At 31.8% G+C, this 15,245-nt stretch overlaps 1 protein-coding gene across 1 annotated transcript; it reads right to left on the minus strand.

Annotated features, from left to right (window-relative positions):
- Window positions 1-11,638: 11,638 nt before the first annotated feature.
- On the minus strand, window positions 11,639-12,822 carry LOC130982819 (mitogen-activated protein kinase kinase 9). Its single transcript, XM_057906922.1, has one exon. It carries the CDS (start codon window positions 12,757-12,759, stop codon window positions 11,794-11,796), a length of 966 nt encoding a protein of 321 aa, XP_057762905.1. The 5' UTR covers window positions 12,760-12,822; the 3' UTR covers window positions 11,639-11,793.
- Between the last annotated feature and the right edge of the window lie 2,423 nt (window positions 12,823-15,245).

The raw sequence follows: 15,245 nt of genomic DNA on the forward strand, positions 1-15,245 counted from the left end.
GTACTTAGAACTGGGACAGGAGGACCCAGAAGGAAGAACAGAACACCCTGGAGCAAGGAGCATTCGAAGGGCTCTGGCACTAAACGTCAGGCTGGACGTTTAGCGCCAAAAATGGAGCAAGGGATTCTGGCGTTAAACGTCAGGAAGGCGTTTAACTCCTAGAATGATGTTAATGAGTGGGCATTTAACGCCCAAAATGGGCTATCCTTCAAGAATGTTTACCCCTTCAAGGGCGCTAAACGCCAGCTGGGCGTTTAGCGCCAAAAGTTTTTCTTTGCTTAGGGACAAGCAAGTTTTTAAGTTTGGTATTGCAGAGAAAACTCTCTATTTATATTATATCAGCGGCACCAAAGTGAGGTGAATCATCTTCACAGAGGAGCACAACCTGAGGAGCGAGAAGGCCTCCGTTACTGAGGTGGTTGAATTTCATTATCTTCTGCCTATTTTATTTTCTGTTTCTTAGTATTTTATCTTATTTCCTATTTGCTGTTTGAAAACCTTTGCATGATCAATAGTAGTAATTTATTATTTTTCTAGTTTAGTTATTTACTGTGTCATTTTACGTTTATTTCGAGAAAAAAAATTTGTCTCATGTATTACTCACTAATCTTGAAAAATCAAAAAAAAAAGAGAAAAGAAGTAGTAAAATACATGAGGTTTGAGTTATATATTATGAGTTATTCTAATAAATTTGATGTGGTGGTATTATCTATAACTCTAAATGTATGAACTGAACAGTGCATATTTGATCTTGAAGTTAAAAATGTTGATTCTTGAGGTACGGGAACTTAGAGATATATAGGGGTGGAAACAGGGCAGGCCAGGCCAGGCTTTGCTCTTAACAGGCCTGGCCTGTTATACAGTTGATTGGCCTGAGCCTGGTCTGCAACCTGTTATAGGCTCTTTATAAAATACTAGGCCTGGCCTGTTATTCAGCCTGGCCTGGCCTGAAACCTGTTAAAAGGCCTGATAATTTTTTTTTTACAAAAATAAAAATATTATTTAAAAAAATTATTTTTTAATAAAAATAGTTATATGTAATATGTCATATATTTAATATTTATAAAAAAATTTAAACTTTTAACATATTTAAAATATACAAAAATATTTATAATAAAACATAATAAATTTAAAATATTTCATAATTTTATTAATAACAAATAATTATTTATATATTTAATTATATTTTAACAGACCCAGGCAGGCCTGACAGGCCTATAAGGCTAATTAGTAAGCTTGGGCCTGGCCTATTAATGTATTAAGGCTTTTAAAAGAGCCTGGGCCTGTACCTATTTTATAACAGGCCAAGCCAGGCCAGGCCAGGCCAAACACAGGCCAGGCTGCAGGCCCCTGGCAGGCCGCCTGGCCTTTTTCCACCCCTAGAGATATATTATGGATTCTCTAAATTGTTTTAGTTGCTTGAGGACAGACAACAGTTTAAGTTTGGTGTTGTGATGAGTGAGCATTTTGTACCCTTTTCCTTTTAGTTTTCTAATCATTTTTAGTTAGAATTTATTAAGTTTTATATTATTTTAGTGCAAAAATTTTCTATGGATGCTACTTTGAGTTGTTTTGGTATTTTTATTACTTCAGGTGAAATTCGAGTGAATTTGGCAGAGTTTTGTGCAAAAACAAAGGAAGAAAATGGATTCTGTCAACTTTAACCTCCTTGCATTCCAACGAGCATAGCTTGAGCTACAAAGATCCAATTGATGCGGTTTCAATGACTTTGGAAAGACAACTTCTAGTGCTTTCCAAAGATATAGAATAGTTTATACTTTTCTTCTGGAATCACTGCCAATTCTAGCGCTAAACGCCGAACCTGGACTTTAGCACCTAAGAAGGACAGAACCAGCACCCCAAGCATTGCCAATTCTGGCGCTGAACGCCACCAAAATGGCGCCAAATGCCTACAACAGTCCCAGACCCAAGAAATCTGCCTAATTAATAAAGATTTGAAGACACCAAGCATACATTACAAGGAGGATCATTAGTTAGAGAGTCATTAAGAAAAGATTTGATTTGCTTAGATTTTATTTTGTTTTGATTTAGTTTGAATTTGAATTCTAGGTTTAGTCTTAGAGGTTCTACTATAAAGAGGGGACTTCCTTCCTCCCAAAGGAACACACCTCCCGGAGAGGAATCCTTTCCTCTTCTGCACATTCATACTTTTCTCTGCTAGGGTTTATTTTCTCTATGAGCAACTAAACCTCTTTGGTTAAGGTTAGGAGCTCTATTTATTTCTATGGATTAAGACTATTACTTTTCAATTTTAATTAATGTATTGATTCAGTTTCAAGGATTATTTTTTTTCTTAATCTTATGAATCTGGGTGGAACAAAAGTATGACCCTTATTCTACATGTGTTTTTGTGATTCTCGAGAGAGTTATCTCGCTTGAATAATAGTTTGAAAACAAATTCTTCCTAAATTGCTAATTACATGAACTAATTGGGATATGTGACATATAATCCTATTAGCTTTGGGTAATTAGAATTTTGTGGCTATAAACTAGTTTTGCACTTAACCCTCTAATCGGAATTAAGTGACCACGACGGTGGTGGTTAATGAAAGTTAGAGGAAACAAAATCACTAAGAGATTAGGGTTTAGTTAATTATAGTTTACCATGGAATGAATCATTCGTTGTTAAAATAGTTGGTAAGAACTTTTAATCTGACAAAGTAAACATCTTTGATACCTTAACTGTTTTCACATATTGATTTCTCTCCAATTCTCTAAATTGCTTTCTTTATTCTTGATTTATTGTTTAATGCTTTTGAAAACCACCAAACCAACTTTTCTACTTGCCTAACTTAACCAATCATTCGACCATTGTTGCTCAGTCCATTAATCCTCATGGGATCGACCCTCACTCACCTGGGGTATTACTTGGACGAACCGGTGCACTTGCCTATTCAGTTGTGAATATTCTCAAAATCCGCACCAATTACTACAAGCTATTGCTGAGGTAATAGAGTCGTGTCGATCAGAGATAAGCCCAACACCATCTCGAGTCACCACATGTGTGTGCAAATGAGTAAAAAAGAAGTGCCAGGCATCAGAAGTCTCACCCTCAACAACGGCAAATACAAGAGGCACAATATTGCCATTGCCATCCTGAGAAACTACAACTAATAGAGCTCATTTATATTTTTCGTATAGATGTGTGTCATCTACCTGTACGATTGGTTTGCAGTTTCTAAATATTCTAATGCAAGGGTAAAAGCTCCAAAATACCCACGTCAATATCCTAATATCCTAGACTACCTCATCCCCTTGGTGTGCTAGTACAGTTTCGATCTCGATTGCTGCTGATGAATTTTTCTTGTACCATTACTTTAAATCACAACAGCAAAGCTTCATAAGAAGGTTCCCAACCACAAAAAAGGTTCGCAATTGCCTTTTACTTAGTGAGCCATGCTTTGCAGTAACTTGTCGTATAATTGAATTTCGAATGCACTTCAGCAATCACACATTTCACCTTCAAAGATGGATCAGCTTCAACAAATGACTTTATTACCTCTACAATCATGTCTAAATTTAGTTTGGCATGATCTTGAGAAATTCTAGTTCTGGTGCATGTGTGACTACCATTGTATCACTTTATAACCCAACAAAACTTTCTCTTAATAAGGCTAGCCCTAATAAGTCAATCGCAACTTGTTCCGTATTGTACACACTTAGCATAAAAATTGGTTGGCTTAGATTCACACACCATGTAATCTACTCCCCTACAAATGGTATAATCTTTAATTGTTGCAATAATAGTCTCTTCATAACTGAATTCCATGCCAACAACAAATTCACCGTCCGTAACAACAACATAATCTACAGTAATAACAACAAGAAATAATTCTAACTATTGCTATATGATTCAATAATAATAATAAATTAATAATAAGACTACTTACCTGAATTGACATACTCAGGCAATTCTGGTGCATTCATAGCGTCTAGATTCAAAGTGTGCATGAAAGAAGGCTCTCCAGATAGATATTGGTGGTGCGAATTTTGAGAATATCCACAGCTTAACCGGCAAATGCGCCGGGTCATCCAAGTAATACCTCAGGTGAGTGAGGGTCAATCCTACAAGAATTGTCAGATTGAGCACGCAATGGTTGTCTGGTTGGACTTAGTTAGGCAAATCAGAAAAGGGGTTGTTGATGGTAAAAATGCATAAACAATAGATAAAGAAATAAAGAAAGCAATAAACAGTTTGGTGTGAAAACAATGTGAGAAAATTTTCGGAGATGTTTATCTTTTCGGATTAAAGTTTCTTGCCAACTATTTTAACAATGAATGATTCATTCTATGACAAACCATAAATGTCTAAACCCTAATCTCTTAGTGATTTAGCCTTCTCTAACCTTCATTAATCGCCACTCTCGTGGTGACTTAATTCCGATTAGAGGGTGAAGCTCAAAAAACTAGTTTAGCGCCACGAAAACCCTAATTACCCAAGACTAATAGGACTATATGTCACATATCTAAATTAGTTCATGCAATTAGCGATTTAAGAGGAATTTGTTTTCAAGCTGTAGTTCAAGCGAGATAACTCTCTCGAGAATCACAAGAACTCATGTAGAAAAGGGTTATACTCTCGTTCCACCCAATTCATAAGATTAAGAACGAAAATAATCCTTAAAGTTGAATCAAACATAAACCAAAATAGAAGAATAATAGTTCTAGTCGATAGAAATAAGCAGAGCTCCTAACCTTAACCAGGAGGTTTAGTTGCTCATAGCTTACAGAGAAACTAAGATTCTGAAAACGTGCAGAAGGAAGAAGATCCTAGACCTAGGTAATCTTTTCCTTTAAATACTAACCTAATTTGAAACGGAAATCAAATAAATTAATAAATTCTAAACCTAAAATATATTGTGTGCAAATAAAAATTATACAAAAAAATTAAAATAAAACTAATAAGTGCTAAATTCACTTGAGAGGCCCACATGAGTGTGAATTCGAACTGCTGCTGGTGTCAAATTCCCAAAGGGGAGTGCAACTCGTGCAAGCTGAGGTCCTTTGCTAGCGCTAAACGCCAGTTGGGCGTTTAGCGCCCAGGAAGGGTGCTGCAGCATTTTTCTTTTTAGCTCCAAACTCCGTTAATTTGTTCTGTATTTCACCTGAAATCATAAAAAACACCAAAACAATTCAAAGTAGTATCCAAAAGAAATTTTTGCTCTAAATCAAGTATAACTAAATAAAATATAACTAAAAACAACTGGAAAATGATAGAAAAAAGGGTATAAGATGCTCACGTATCACAACACCAAACTTAAACTGTTGCTTGTCCTCAAGCAACCAGGACAATATAGAACTAAGAAGAAAAAATGTACGAGACTCAAGTTGTCATTTAAACTCAAGTCTTGTTACTGAATGGTGCTTATGACACTCTAATTCTGAATAGCTTCGGCATCTTACCATTATTTGAAGCTTAGAAATAGCAACATCCTTTAGAACTAGGACTTGGATGATATTATAAATTCTCTTCTTTAGACTCTAATTGATTCTTGAACACAACTTTTGTTTTTTCTTGGTGCATTGCACCTTGAGCCTAGCCATGACTCTAAATATTTTGTTTTCAAGCTTAACTTGATACATAAACACCACAAGCACTTAATAGGGGAAACCTTTTGATTTCAAAATTTTCTTTCTTTTTTTTCCAGACAGTGGTACTCAGAGCCTTAGGCATACTCTGTAACAGCAGTGGGTCACGACTTTAACTGCTCAGTCTCAATGATTACTTGACAATTTCACACCACAAGCATATGGTTAGGGAAAACCGTTCTTTTGATCTTTAGATCAGTTTTGACCCTCCTAACCATTGATGCTCAAAGTCTTGGACCTTTTTCTTTTAATTTTTCTTTTCTTTTCAATTCTTTTGTTGTTTCTTTTGCTTCAAGAATCAATGTCTTTCTTATTTCAAAGAATCAATAATACTTCTCTAAATCCCTGTTCCTCAAGAGCCAAATATTCTTAACTCCAAAATCAATATGCACAGTTAATTCACACATTTAGAAACAGAGATAGTGCCACCACTTCAAAGTATTAGAGTACGCAATATATAACTCAAAATCTCATGCATTTTACTACTTCTTTTTCTTTTAATTTTTGTTTAAGCTTAGTGCACAATACATGAGACATCCTTTTTAAAATAAACATAAAATACTGAAATAAATACTAAACTAGAAAACAGAAAAATCATAATAGTGATCATGCAAACTTAGAAAAAGAAAATAGAAAATGAAATGAAATACCAAAAACAGAAATAAGATAAAAGAGGGAGAATAAAACTTAACCACCTCAGTGATGGTGGCTGCAACTCCCTCCGAAGAATTCTCTGGAGCGCTTGAGCTCCTCTATATCACGTCCTTGTCTCCTCTGCTCTTCCATCATCTGATGGAAGAGTACAGCGTGATCCTGATGCTCTAGTCTCAGCTGATCAACCGATGATGTCAGCTCCCCTAAAGATGTGATCAACTGATCTCAGTAGTCACAAGGAAGGAAGTAAACTCCCTGAGACATCTCCGAAAGATCCTGTGGAGGCGGTGGAACTGGCTCCTATTGCGGTCCATGCCCAAACTCTCTAATTTGCTCCATATCCTTCTTTGTGATCGGTCTCTTAACTCTAATCAGGATATCTCCATTAATGTGAGCTCCAACTACTGCACATAGACGGTAAATGAGATGCGAAAAAGTTAATCTCACAATAATAAAGAGCTTGTCAACTATTTTACTAACAAATTTTTAATAAAAATTTTAATTTGACTATTAATTATAGCTCATGTGTACCAAAAAAACAACCGTAGAATTCTTGCAATTTTAGTAACTTTTAACATTTTATCAACTCCAAAAAAAACCTTAATATCATCGTGAGTATTATCCTTCACAAACATCCTCATCACCCGTTTTGTCATGAAGCTCTTCCCTCACCAAAAAATTCCAAACTTTCTCACTCCCCTCTTGCTCCATAAAACCAATCATAAGTACTAGATAAAAATGACAAACGTAATAATTTAAATAAGGAACCAACTTCAGTTTGAGAACATAATTTAACAATGATCGAAGCTTTTTGTTTTGCTTCTTGCTTATCACCATCAATTTTTTTTATATTTATCATCACCATCCATTACCACCACTACTTTTTTTTTCTATTTTTTGGGTCAGGTATCTTCTTCTTCTTTATCAAGAGGGTTGGTATATATTAACGACGGTCTTCAAAAAAAATAAAACTGAACAACAGTACATTGAATCATGCCTAATTATTCAGTTGGCTTTGTAATTCTTAGTGAGCAAATATTGAAAAAAAATTACACAAATTCATTTAAACCCCTAATTTAATATTTTCAATGTTGGTCCTTTAAGGATGAAATTTTTTTTTTTTTTTTTGGTTTGTACCAGGGTATCCATCAGGCCGGAAGCCCAATGACTAATCCCTCGAGTACTGCAGAGGCACACAAAGTGGGCGACCCTCCCAACAAACCGCATTCTCAGCCCATAATCATATCGATTGGCTCATCTCTTTGAAGCCACACTTGTACACTACGCCAAATCGCCAATCCATCCTCCACTCACTTATACTTTGTTTGAATATAAAATTGAAAATAAAAAAAATAAAAGAAAAATAATTTTTTTAATGTTGTTTGGATAAAAATAAATAAATAAAAAGATAAAAAAATCTTTTGTTTAAATAGAAAAAATGAGAAGACGAAAAATTATAAAGATATAAATAAATTATATTATTATTCTTATTATATATAAATTATAATTTATTAATATATTTAAGTTATTCAGAGATAAATCTGTAAATTTATCAATCTTTGTATATTGTCTCTTAATTTTCATCTCATGTTTAAGAAAAAAAAATTTAATACATCTTATATTATTTTTTTCTTTTCATTCAATTTTTTATTTTCATCTAAATAACAGAAAATATATGTTTTTATTTTTTTTAATTTTCTTTTTCTTCAAAATCTCTCATTCTCAACAATACCTTAGTGTACATTTAGCAATTTGGTGTGTCTTTCTAAAACATAGACATTACGACACATATTTATCATTTAATTTTATTGACACATAAATTTTTTAAAAGACACAAAATTTAATCGATTGTGTTATATTTTTAATCAATTAAATTTTAAAAAAATATATATTATCGTATAAAATTCAATCGATTAGTTGTACTTTTAATTGATTGAACTATTAAAAAATACGATTTTTTTAGTTTTTATAGATGTAACAGATCAAGGAATAAAAAAACTCATAATTAATTTGTATTGCTAAAATATTTATAGGAATCACGATTAATGGAAGATATATTTTACTGTTAATTTTGTTTCTAATTGTTAATAAACATGATAGATGAATAATAAAATAATAATTTATAAAATAGAGAATAAATTTTATAATTAAATAATATATAAATAATTAATTTGTAATTAAAATTAAATAAGGACTATTTAAAAATTATTTAAAAACTTAAAAAATATGTTTTGTTATTAAAATTATTTAATAGTCCAAACATTATGCGATTGTCAAGATAGTTATATGCTACGTATACATTAAAATTAGCCATTAAAGTCAGTCACAAATATAAAATACATGTTAGAATATAATACATATTGAAAATAAATTAAACCACATACGTATATATATAAAAGAAAAGTATAAATAGACAATGAAAATACTAAACTATGTGAACAATAGATATATCGGATAGTTATTTTAATATTAAGATTTAAGTAAATAATTTTAGAAGTGTAGTGTATTTTTATTTGATTGATAATTATTCATATTATTTAAAATAATCATTATTTACTTAATACTTTTTATATAAAAATATATTAATAAATGATTGATCTTGATATACAAATAATATTTTTAAAGTTTTATTTACAGAGAATGGTCAATAGTTTTTTAACTAATATGCAAGTAACGCACTAATATGTAAGAGACTCTCCCTGGTCTTTTCTTTTCTTTTTTTAGTAAAGTATTGTTGGTAAGTCTCAAAATTGTTCCTAAAATTTCAATTATTCATTCTATTTAATTCCTAACATTTTAAAATTGACTCAATATTATCCTATAGTTAGGAATCTGTTAACAGAATTAACGGCGGGACAAAATTGAGACAATTTCAAAATGTTAGAAATTTAAATAGGACGAAAATGTTGGGACAAAAATGATACATAAAAATAAATTTTAATTTTATCCTTCAATAATATCAATTTTTTAATATACATAGTATTCAATTATTTTTTAATCACATCTAAGTAAATTACACTTAATCATATTATTTTTATTTTAAATAAATTATTTTTTATAATTTTACTTTTAAAAATTTTTAGTTATCATAAAATGTTTGTAGGATGACTAGTATATAAATTTATAGAAAATAAAAAATAATATATATACAATAAAATATAAATGATACATTTTGTCTCTAAAGTATCAAAATTTTTTAAAATTATAAAAAATAAATTTATTTAAAATAAAAGTAATGTGATTAAGTGTAATTTATTTAGATGTAATTAAAAAATAATTGAATAATATGTACAATAAAAAATTAATATTATTGAAAGATAAAATTAAATTAAAACTTATTTTTATGTATCGTTTTTGTCCCTAATGTTTTCATCATATTTAAGTCTCTAATGTTTCAAAATCGTATCAATTTTGTCCCGCTGTTAATTCTATTAACGGATCTCTAATGGCAGGACAATATTGAGTCAATTTTAAAACGTTAGGGACTTATATAGGACGATTGAAACATTAGAGATAACTTTGTGACCTACTCCAAACATTAAGAACAAAAATGATATTTTACCTTTTTTATAAAAAGATTGAAAAATAAATTTTTCAATCAACATACAATTAACTATATTTTTTATTTTTCTTTTTATTTTTTAATCTTTAATCACTCACTATTTTATGGTGATTGATTATCAAAACCGATTATAATAAAAAGGCCATGTGAATCTCAAATAAATCTTTAATATGCCACTGGGGATATATTTTTGTGTAACACGCACCCATTTAGAGTTTAGATAGCATTTTATTTTATTTCATATAAGCTTCCAAAATTTAATATTGGTGACGCACTAGCTGATGATGATTTGAGACACCGATGCTCCCACCGGGTTGTTCCTATCATTATGTTACTGTACACCACTACTAAACTTGGCCAAATTAAATAAGGAGGTAGGTTGATTTGTCATCCTCCTGCGTTAGACAACTTTGTACGTGCTCTCTCTCATTACTACAAGTCAATTATTATTTTTAAGTGTGACATTTATTTTAAATTAATTTTCAACAAATTTTATTTTATAACAATTTAAATTTTAGTTAAAGGTTTTGTGACAAATTGGTATCAAACATTTTAAAATATTAAATAAATTACTCCTTAATAAAATAATAAAAAATCTGTCCCTAATATTTTTTAAAAGGTGACAAGTTCATGGTTAATTTTTGTAAAAGAATAATATAATCGTTGGATTAATATGTAAAAACTAAAAACCCAATTGTTTTTTTTTTTTGGGTTAAAAGTTAATTTGTCTATTTATAATTTCTTTTTAAAAGCTTTGCCTACAAATTTTAACACAATTTTACACCATCAATCCTTTGAGTTTGCTTACACAGTTTATTTGTTGTCTTTTATTAGTGAGAATTATGGTAAAAATTTAAATACAATTAATTTTATCTAAAATTAATAGATAAAAATCGTTATATAATAATTTACTAAAAAACAGAAAACTTATCATGCACCTGAATTGGAAATATGCATTCCCATTTTAGTATTTTACTGTCTTGCAATCTCCCAACCAACCTTAGACAAGTGTGAAACGAAAAACAAACTACAAAGACACAACTGTACGAGGGGGGAAAACGGTAAAACGGAATTAGGGAAACACAAAGTTAAGAAACTTCCAATTCCAGATGTAAATTTCTAGATTTATACATACTTGTTCCGGAAGAATCAACTATTGCAAATACAGATTATAAAGAGAGCATTGTAAAAACAAAGTAAATGCATAGTGTGGGGAAAAAGGTATGGAAAATAAGTCCAAACAAAATGACGAAAGCCATGATGTGTTCTCTGATGTCTCAACTTGTTTATTGTCGTGACAAATTAAAGTGACATAACCAAAACCATTAAACCAAGGAGGGTTCCACGTTCGTCCCCTTTCCTTCGAAATTCCAACCACCTTCGCTTGGATCTATCTGCCTCCTTCACCATCATTCATCTATTTATTTTTCTTAATTCTCTTAACATTAACCGATGAGATATATATTGTTATCCAAAAAAATAAATAAATAAATAAATTCCCGATGATATATATTAGTTTGGGACCACTATTCCATCAACCATTAACTTAATAAGTTTAACATTACTTTATATCAATCGGGAAAAAAAAAACATACTTTATAATAATACTCTCGTTTATCCTTAATTTAGTGGAGGGGCATGTTCTATCAACCGGTTTCATTAATAAATTGAACATAACATTACTTTCATCAATAACTTACGATATTTAATTTCCATGTAGCTTACCTGATTTGTTCCGGTTTTTACTTTTTACCAATACTTTCATGACACTTGCTTAATTAGTCAAATGTTGAGGATAATCATAGATGAATATGAAGAAGAACATAAGAATATTCATTTAGAATTAAGAATATACAAAGGGAATAATAAGGATCCTTCTACTAGCAAAATTTCTGGATTCGGGGAGAATATACAAGTAGCTCCAAAAAGAAAATAATAATAATAAGAATTAAAGGAAATTGTAGAAGCTAAGGTTCGGGGTTATTCCTAGAAAGAAAGGGGTGGGTCAAGAGCTGAGGAGCCGTCCATCTCTGACTAGAGTCCTTCTTGAGGCAACACTCAACAAAGTCCCGGAACTCGGTCGAGACGCCTTCAGGCAAACTCGGCCGCTCCCCAAAACAAATTGCCCACATTAGGGTAGCCCAATCAGGCCTCTGACCCTCTTGGAGCAACGGGAAATGACCCATGTAAAGTTCCAGAAGGGTCAGGCCCAGGCTCCATATATCTGCGGCATATCCATTATAGTTCCCGCCATATGCATCCGGGTCGAACCGCTCTGGGCTCATATAGGCGCACGTGCCGACGTAGGATTTGCACGGGTCAAGAGTGCGGCACATGAGCTTACTTACTCCAAAATCACCAATCTTGACCTCATTCTTGTTATTCACGAGGAGGTTCGCGGGCTTTATGTCACGGTGCACGATGTTGCGCGCGTGGAGGTAGTTAAGACCGTTAAGAACGTCACGCGCCACTTTCACCAGAGAGGCTTCGTCAAACGTGCCTCTTGTTTTCAAGAGAGTTTCTAGCGTGCCGGAGTCCATGTACTCCATGAGGATGGCGACGTCGCCGGAGAGCGGGCTCTCGAATGAGCCATGGTAGCGAACGACGTACGGTGAGTCGGCGGCGCGGCTGTGGATCTCGGTTTCTGTTCTGATGCGGCGGCGCGTTGTGGCGTCGGAGCTGGATTGCACGACTTTGAGAGCGTAGATCGCTGAGGTTCGCTTATGGCGGACTTTGTAGACTGTGCCGCCGTTGCCGTGGCCGAGAACTTCCAGTTTCTCGATGTCGCCGGGGAAGATAACGTCACCGGAGGAGGCACAGAAGGATTTAGCGGCGTTTGTGGTTTGCGAGAGAGGAAAGCGTGGACAGCGTTCAGAAGGTTCTGGAAGGGGGAGGCGGAGATTAAGATGGCGGCGGTGACGGACGAGGGCCATAGGGGTGAGAGTGGTGGTGGCGGTTATAGAAATGTATTGAGAGAGAAAGAAAGAAGAGTGTGAAGTTTGTTATTTGGGTGGGTTTTATATATGGTTGGTGCTGTGAGTCGTGAGTGAGTGAGTGAGGAAGGAGGGTGGATATGGGGATGGGGCCGGGGGGGAGAGTGGGGCCCACTGGGTGCATGAATCAGTGATGGCGGATGGATAAATGAGTTTGTTGTTACTTGTTAGTGTCTTGAATCTTGATGGACTTTCTTACTTTCTTTACTTTTCTTATTTAGCACATGTCATTAATTCTGCACGCCTCCATTTTCTAACCCCAACTTCCACCCGCTTTCTCTTTTTATTCTTTTAAAGATTTTTTTTTTTTGGTTATTAGTGTTTGTGGTATAGTATTACTGGGGGTGATTTCCGGCGGAAGATTAATCTCTTTTACTTATAGTTTAGACTGGATCAATTTCATTGAAGTAACATAAATCGGATTCAATTTGATGCAATGTTTAGGCCTTTAAGGATTGGATACTTTCTTTCTATTTTTTTTTTTGTCAAACATAATATTTTATTTGATCTCAAAGAAGATTACCATTAGTTCAACAAATGAACAAACACAATCGATTAGAAAAGGGAACACTCAATACTAAGCAGAGAGAGAGAGAGAAAAAAAATATTAAAGTGAAAAATAAATTAAAAATCACCGGATCCATTAGCTAAAGAATGTAACCGAATGTTAATAAGAAATCTTTAGACGGAGAAAGTATTATTTTGATTCTCAAATATTTGGGTCAAATTTGAATTTGATCTTTAATATTTTAAACGTTTTATTCAATCATAAAAATTTTTAAATATTTTTTATCTATCAATAATTATTAATATAATTTTTTTTTATTTTTAGTGCGTTGATTATTGATTGTTAGGATTTGAAGTTTTGTAAAAAAAAAAAAACGATAAGATTTTGATTATATTTTATTAACATATAGAAAAGATATGACTTAAACCAATAACATTATTAATATTCACGTCATTCATTTCATCAACTATTAATATCAAATTTAACAGTAAAATAACATTGAACTTGTTTAAAATTTTTTGAAACAAACATAAAATATTTAAAATAATAAAAATCAAATTAAGATTTAATTCAAATTTTTTATGACTAAAATAGTACTATATCTTTTTTAAATTTTAGATATCCTTAACACCTTCCTTCTCAGGTATTATACTGCTTGTTCTCAAGTATTACACTAACTTAGTTCAGCTAAAAGTAATTTGAAAACCTTAAATATTTTTGTTATGATGCAAACATTTTTAAACTATGCTTGATCACTAAAGAATTAGATTACAAAAAATAATAATTATGTACGAATACACTTATAGATTGATTTTGTAGTCCTGATTCTAATATATATCAAATGTAGACATTATTTTAGATTTGTGTTTATATAATTGATGTAAGATGAAATTAAATTTTAAAACTAGGTTACAAATAACTTAAAAGTTACTCTTGATATAAGGAGAGTCTTATAGTGAAAAAAGAACGAAGGAAATGAAGAACACTTTGAAAGCAAAAAGACAATAACTATTCAACATAGTTTTAACTTCTTATTCTTCATAGTTTTCCTTTAACTTGTATTTATAGTGTTGAGTGTCTTGAGTTTATATTTTAAAATCCTTCCTTTTTTCATTATGAGTTTATATTTTAAAATGTGCAAGATGTACAAGTTTTCTTTGGCTCGATTTAGTTGTTTTTAACAAATACGATAGTCCTTTTTATATTTGCAACAATGAAGTGAGAAAGTCAATTTTTAATCGTTCTAATTTATTAAGCACACTTATATTTTGGAGTTAAAATGTATGTGTTGAACTTAAGTGTTCTTTTATGCCTTGAAGTATCTTGTATCTTAGGCGGCGTTTGTTTCTAAGAATAGAACATGACACTGAGAATAGGACAGGACAATAAATTGATAGACAGAGACATAAAATTTTGTGTTCTTTTATTTTATTTGGTGATAAACTAGAACAAATTATGAAAATTCAATTTATTCTTATCTTTTCTATTAAAAAAATTTGAGATGAAAAATATAACAATGAAAAATATAATTATAAAAAATTAACAAGAATAATAAAATAAAAAATAAAAAATAAGTTGTGTTTCTTATTAGTGTCTTCATGTTCTTCCTGTCAGGATGGACACAAAATATACTAATTTAGTGTCTCTTGACACATTATCTCTGCTTATGTCTCTTCTGTCAAACACGATTTTGTGTTTCAAAGTCTCTGTCTCAGTGTCCTGTCTTTATAAACAAACGCAGTCTTAATTATTTTTTAGATACGTACAAAAATTAAGTGTGTTATTTCTGAGATGTGTACTTAATGTAGACTTACATTACGAAGTATTTGAACAATAAATTTTGTTTTCAGATTTTTTACAATTTTAATTTTAAATGAATTATTTAAAAATATTCTTTAATGTTTTAAAAATTGAATAA

The sequence above is a fragment of the Arachis stenosperma genome, chromosome 5 (genome assembly GCF_014773155.1).
Source record: "Arachis stenosperma cultivar V10309 chromosome 5, arast.V10309.gnm1.PFL2, whole genome shotgun sequence".
NCBI classification, from domain to species: Eukaryota; Viridiplantae; Streptophyta; class Magnoliopsida; order Fabales; family Fabaceae; genus Arachis; species Arachis stenosperma.

Coding starts and splice junctions, on each gene's coding strand:
- LOC130982819 (XM_057906922.1), bottom strand. CDS start 12,759: ATGGCCCTCGTCCGTCACCGCCGCCATCTTAATCTCCGCCTCCCCCTT.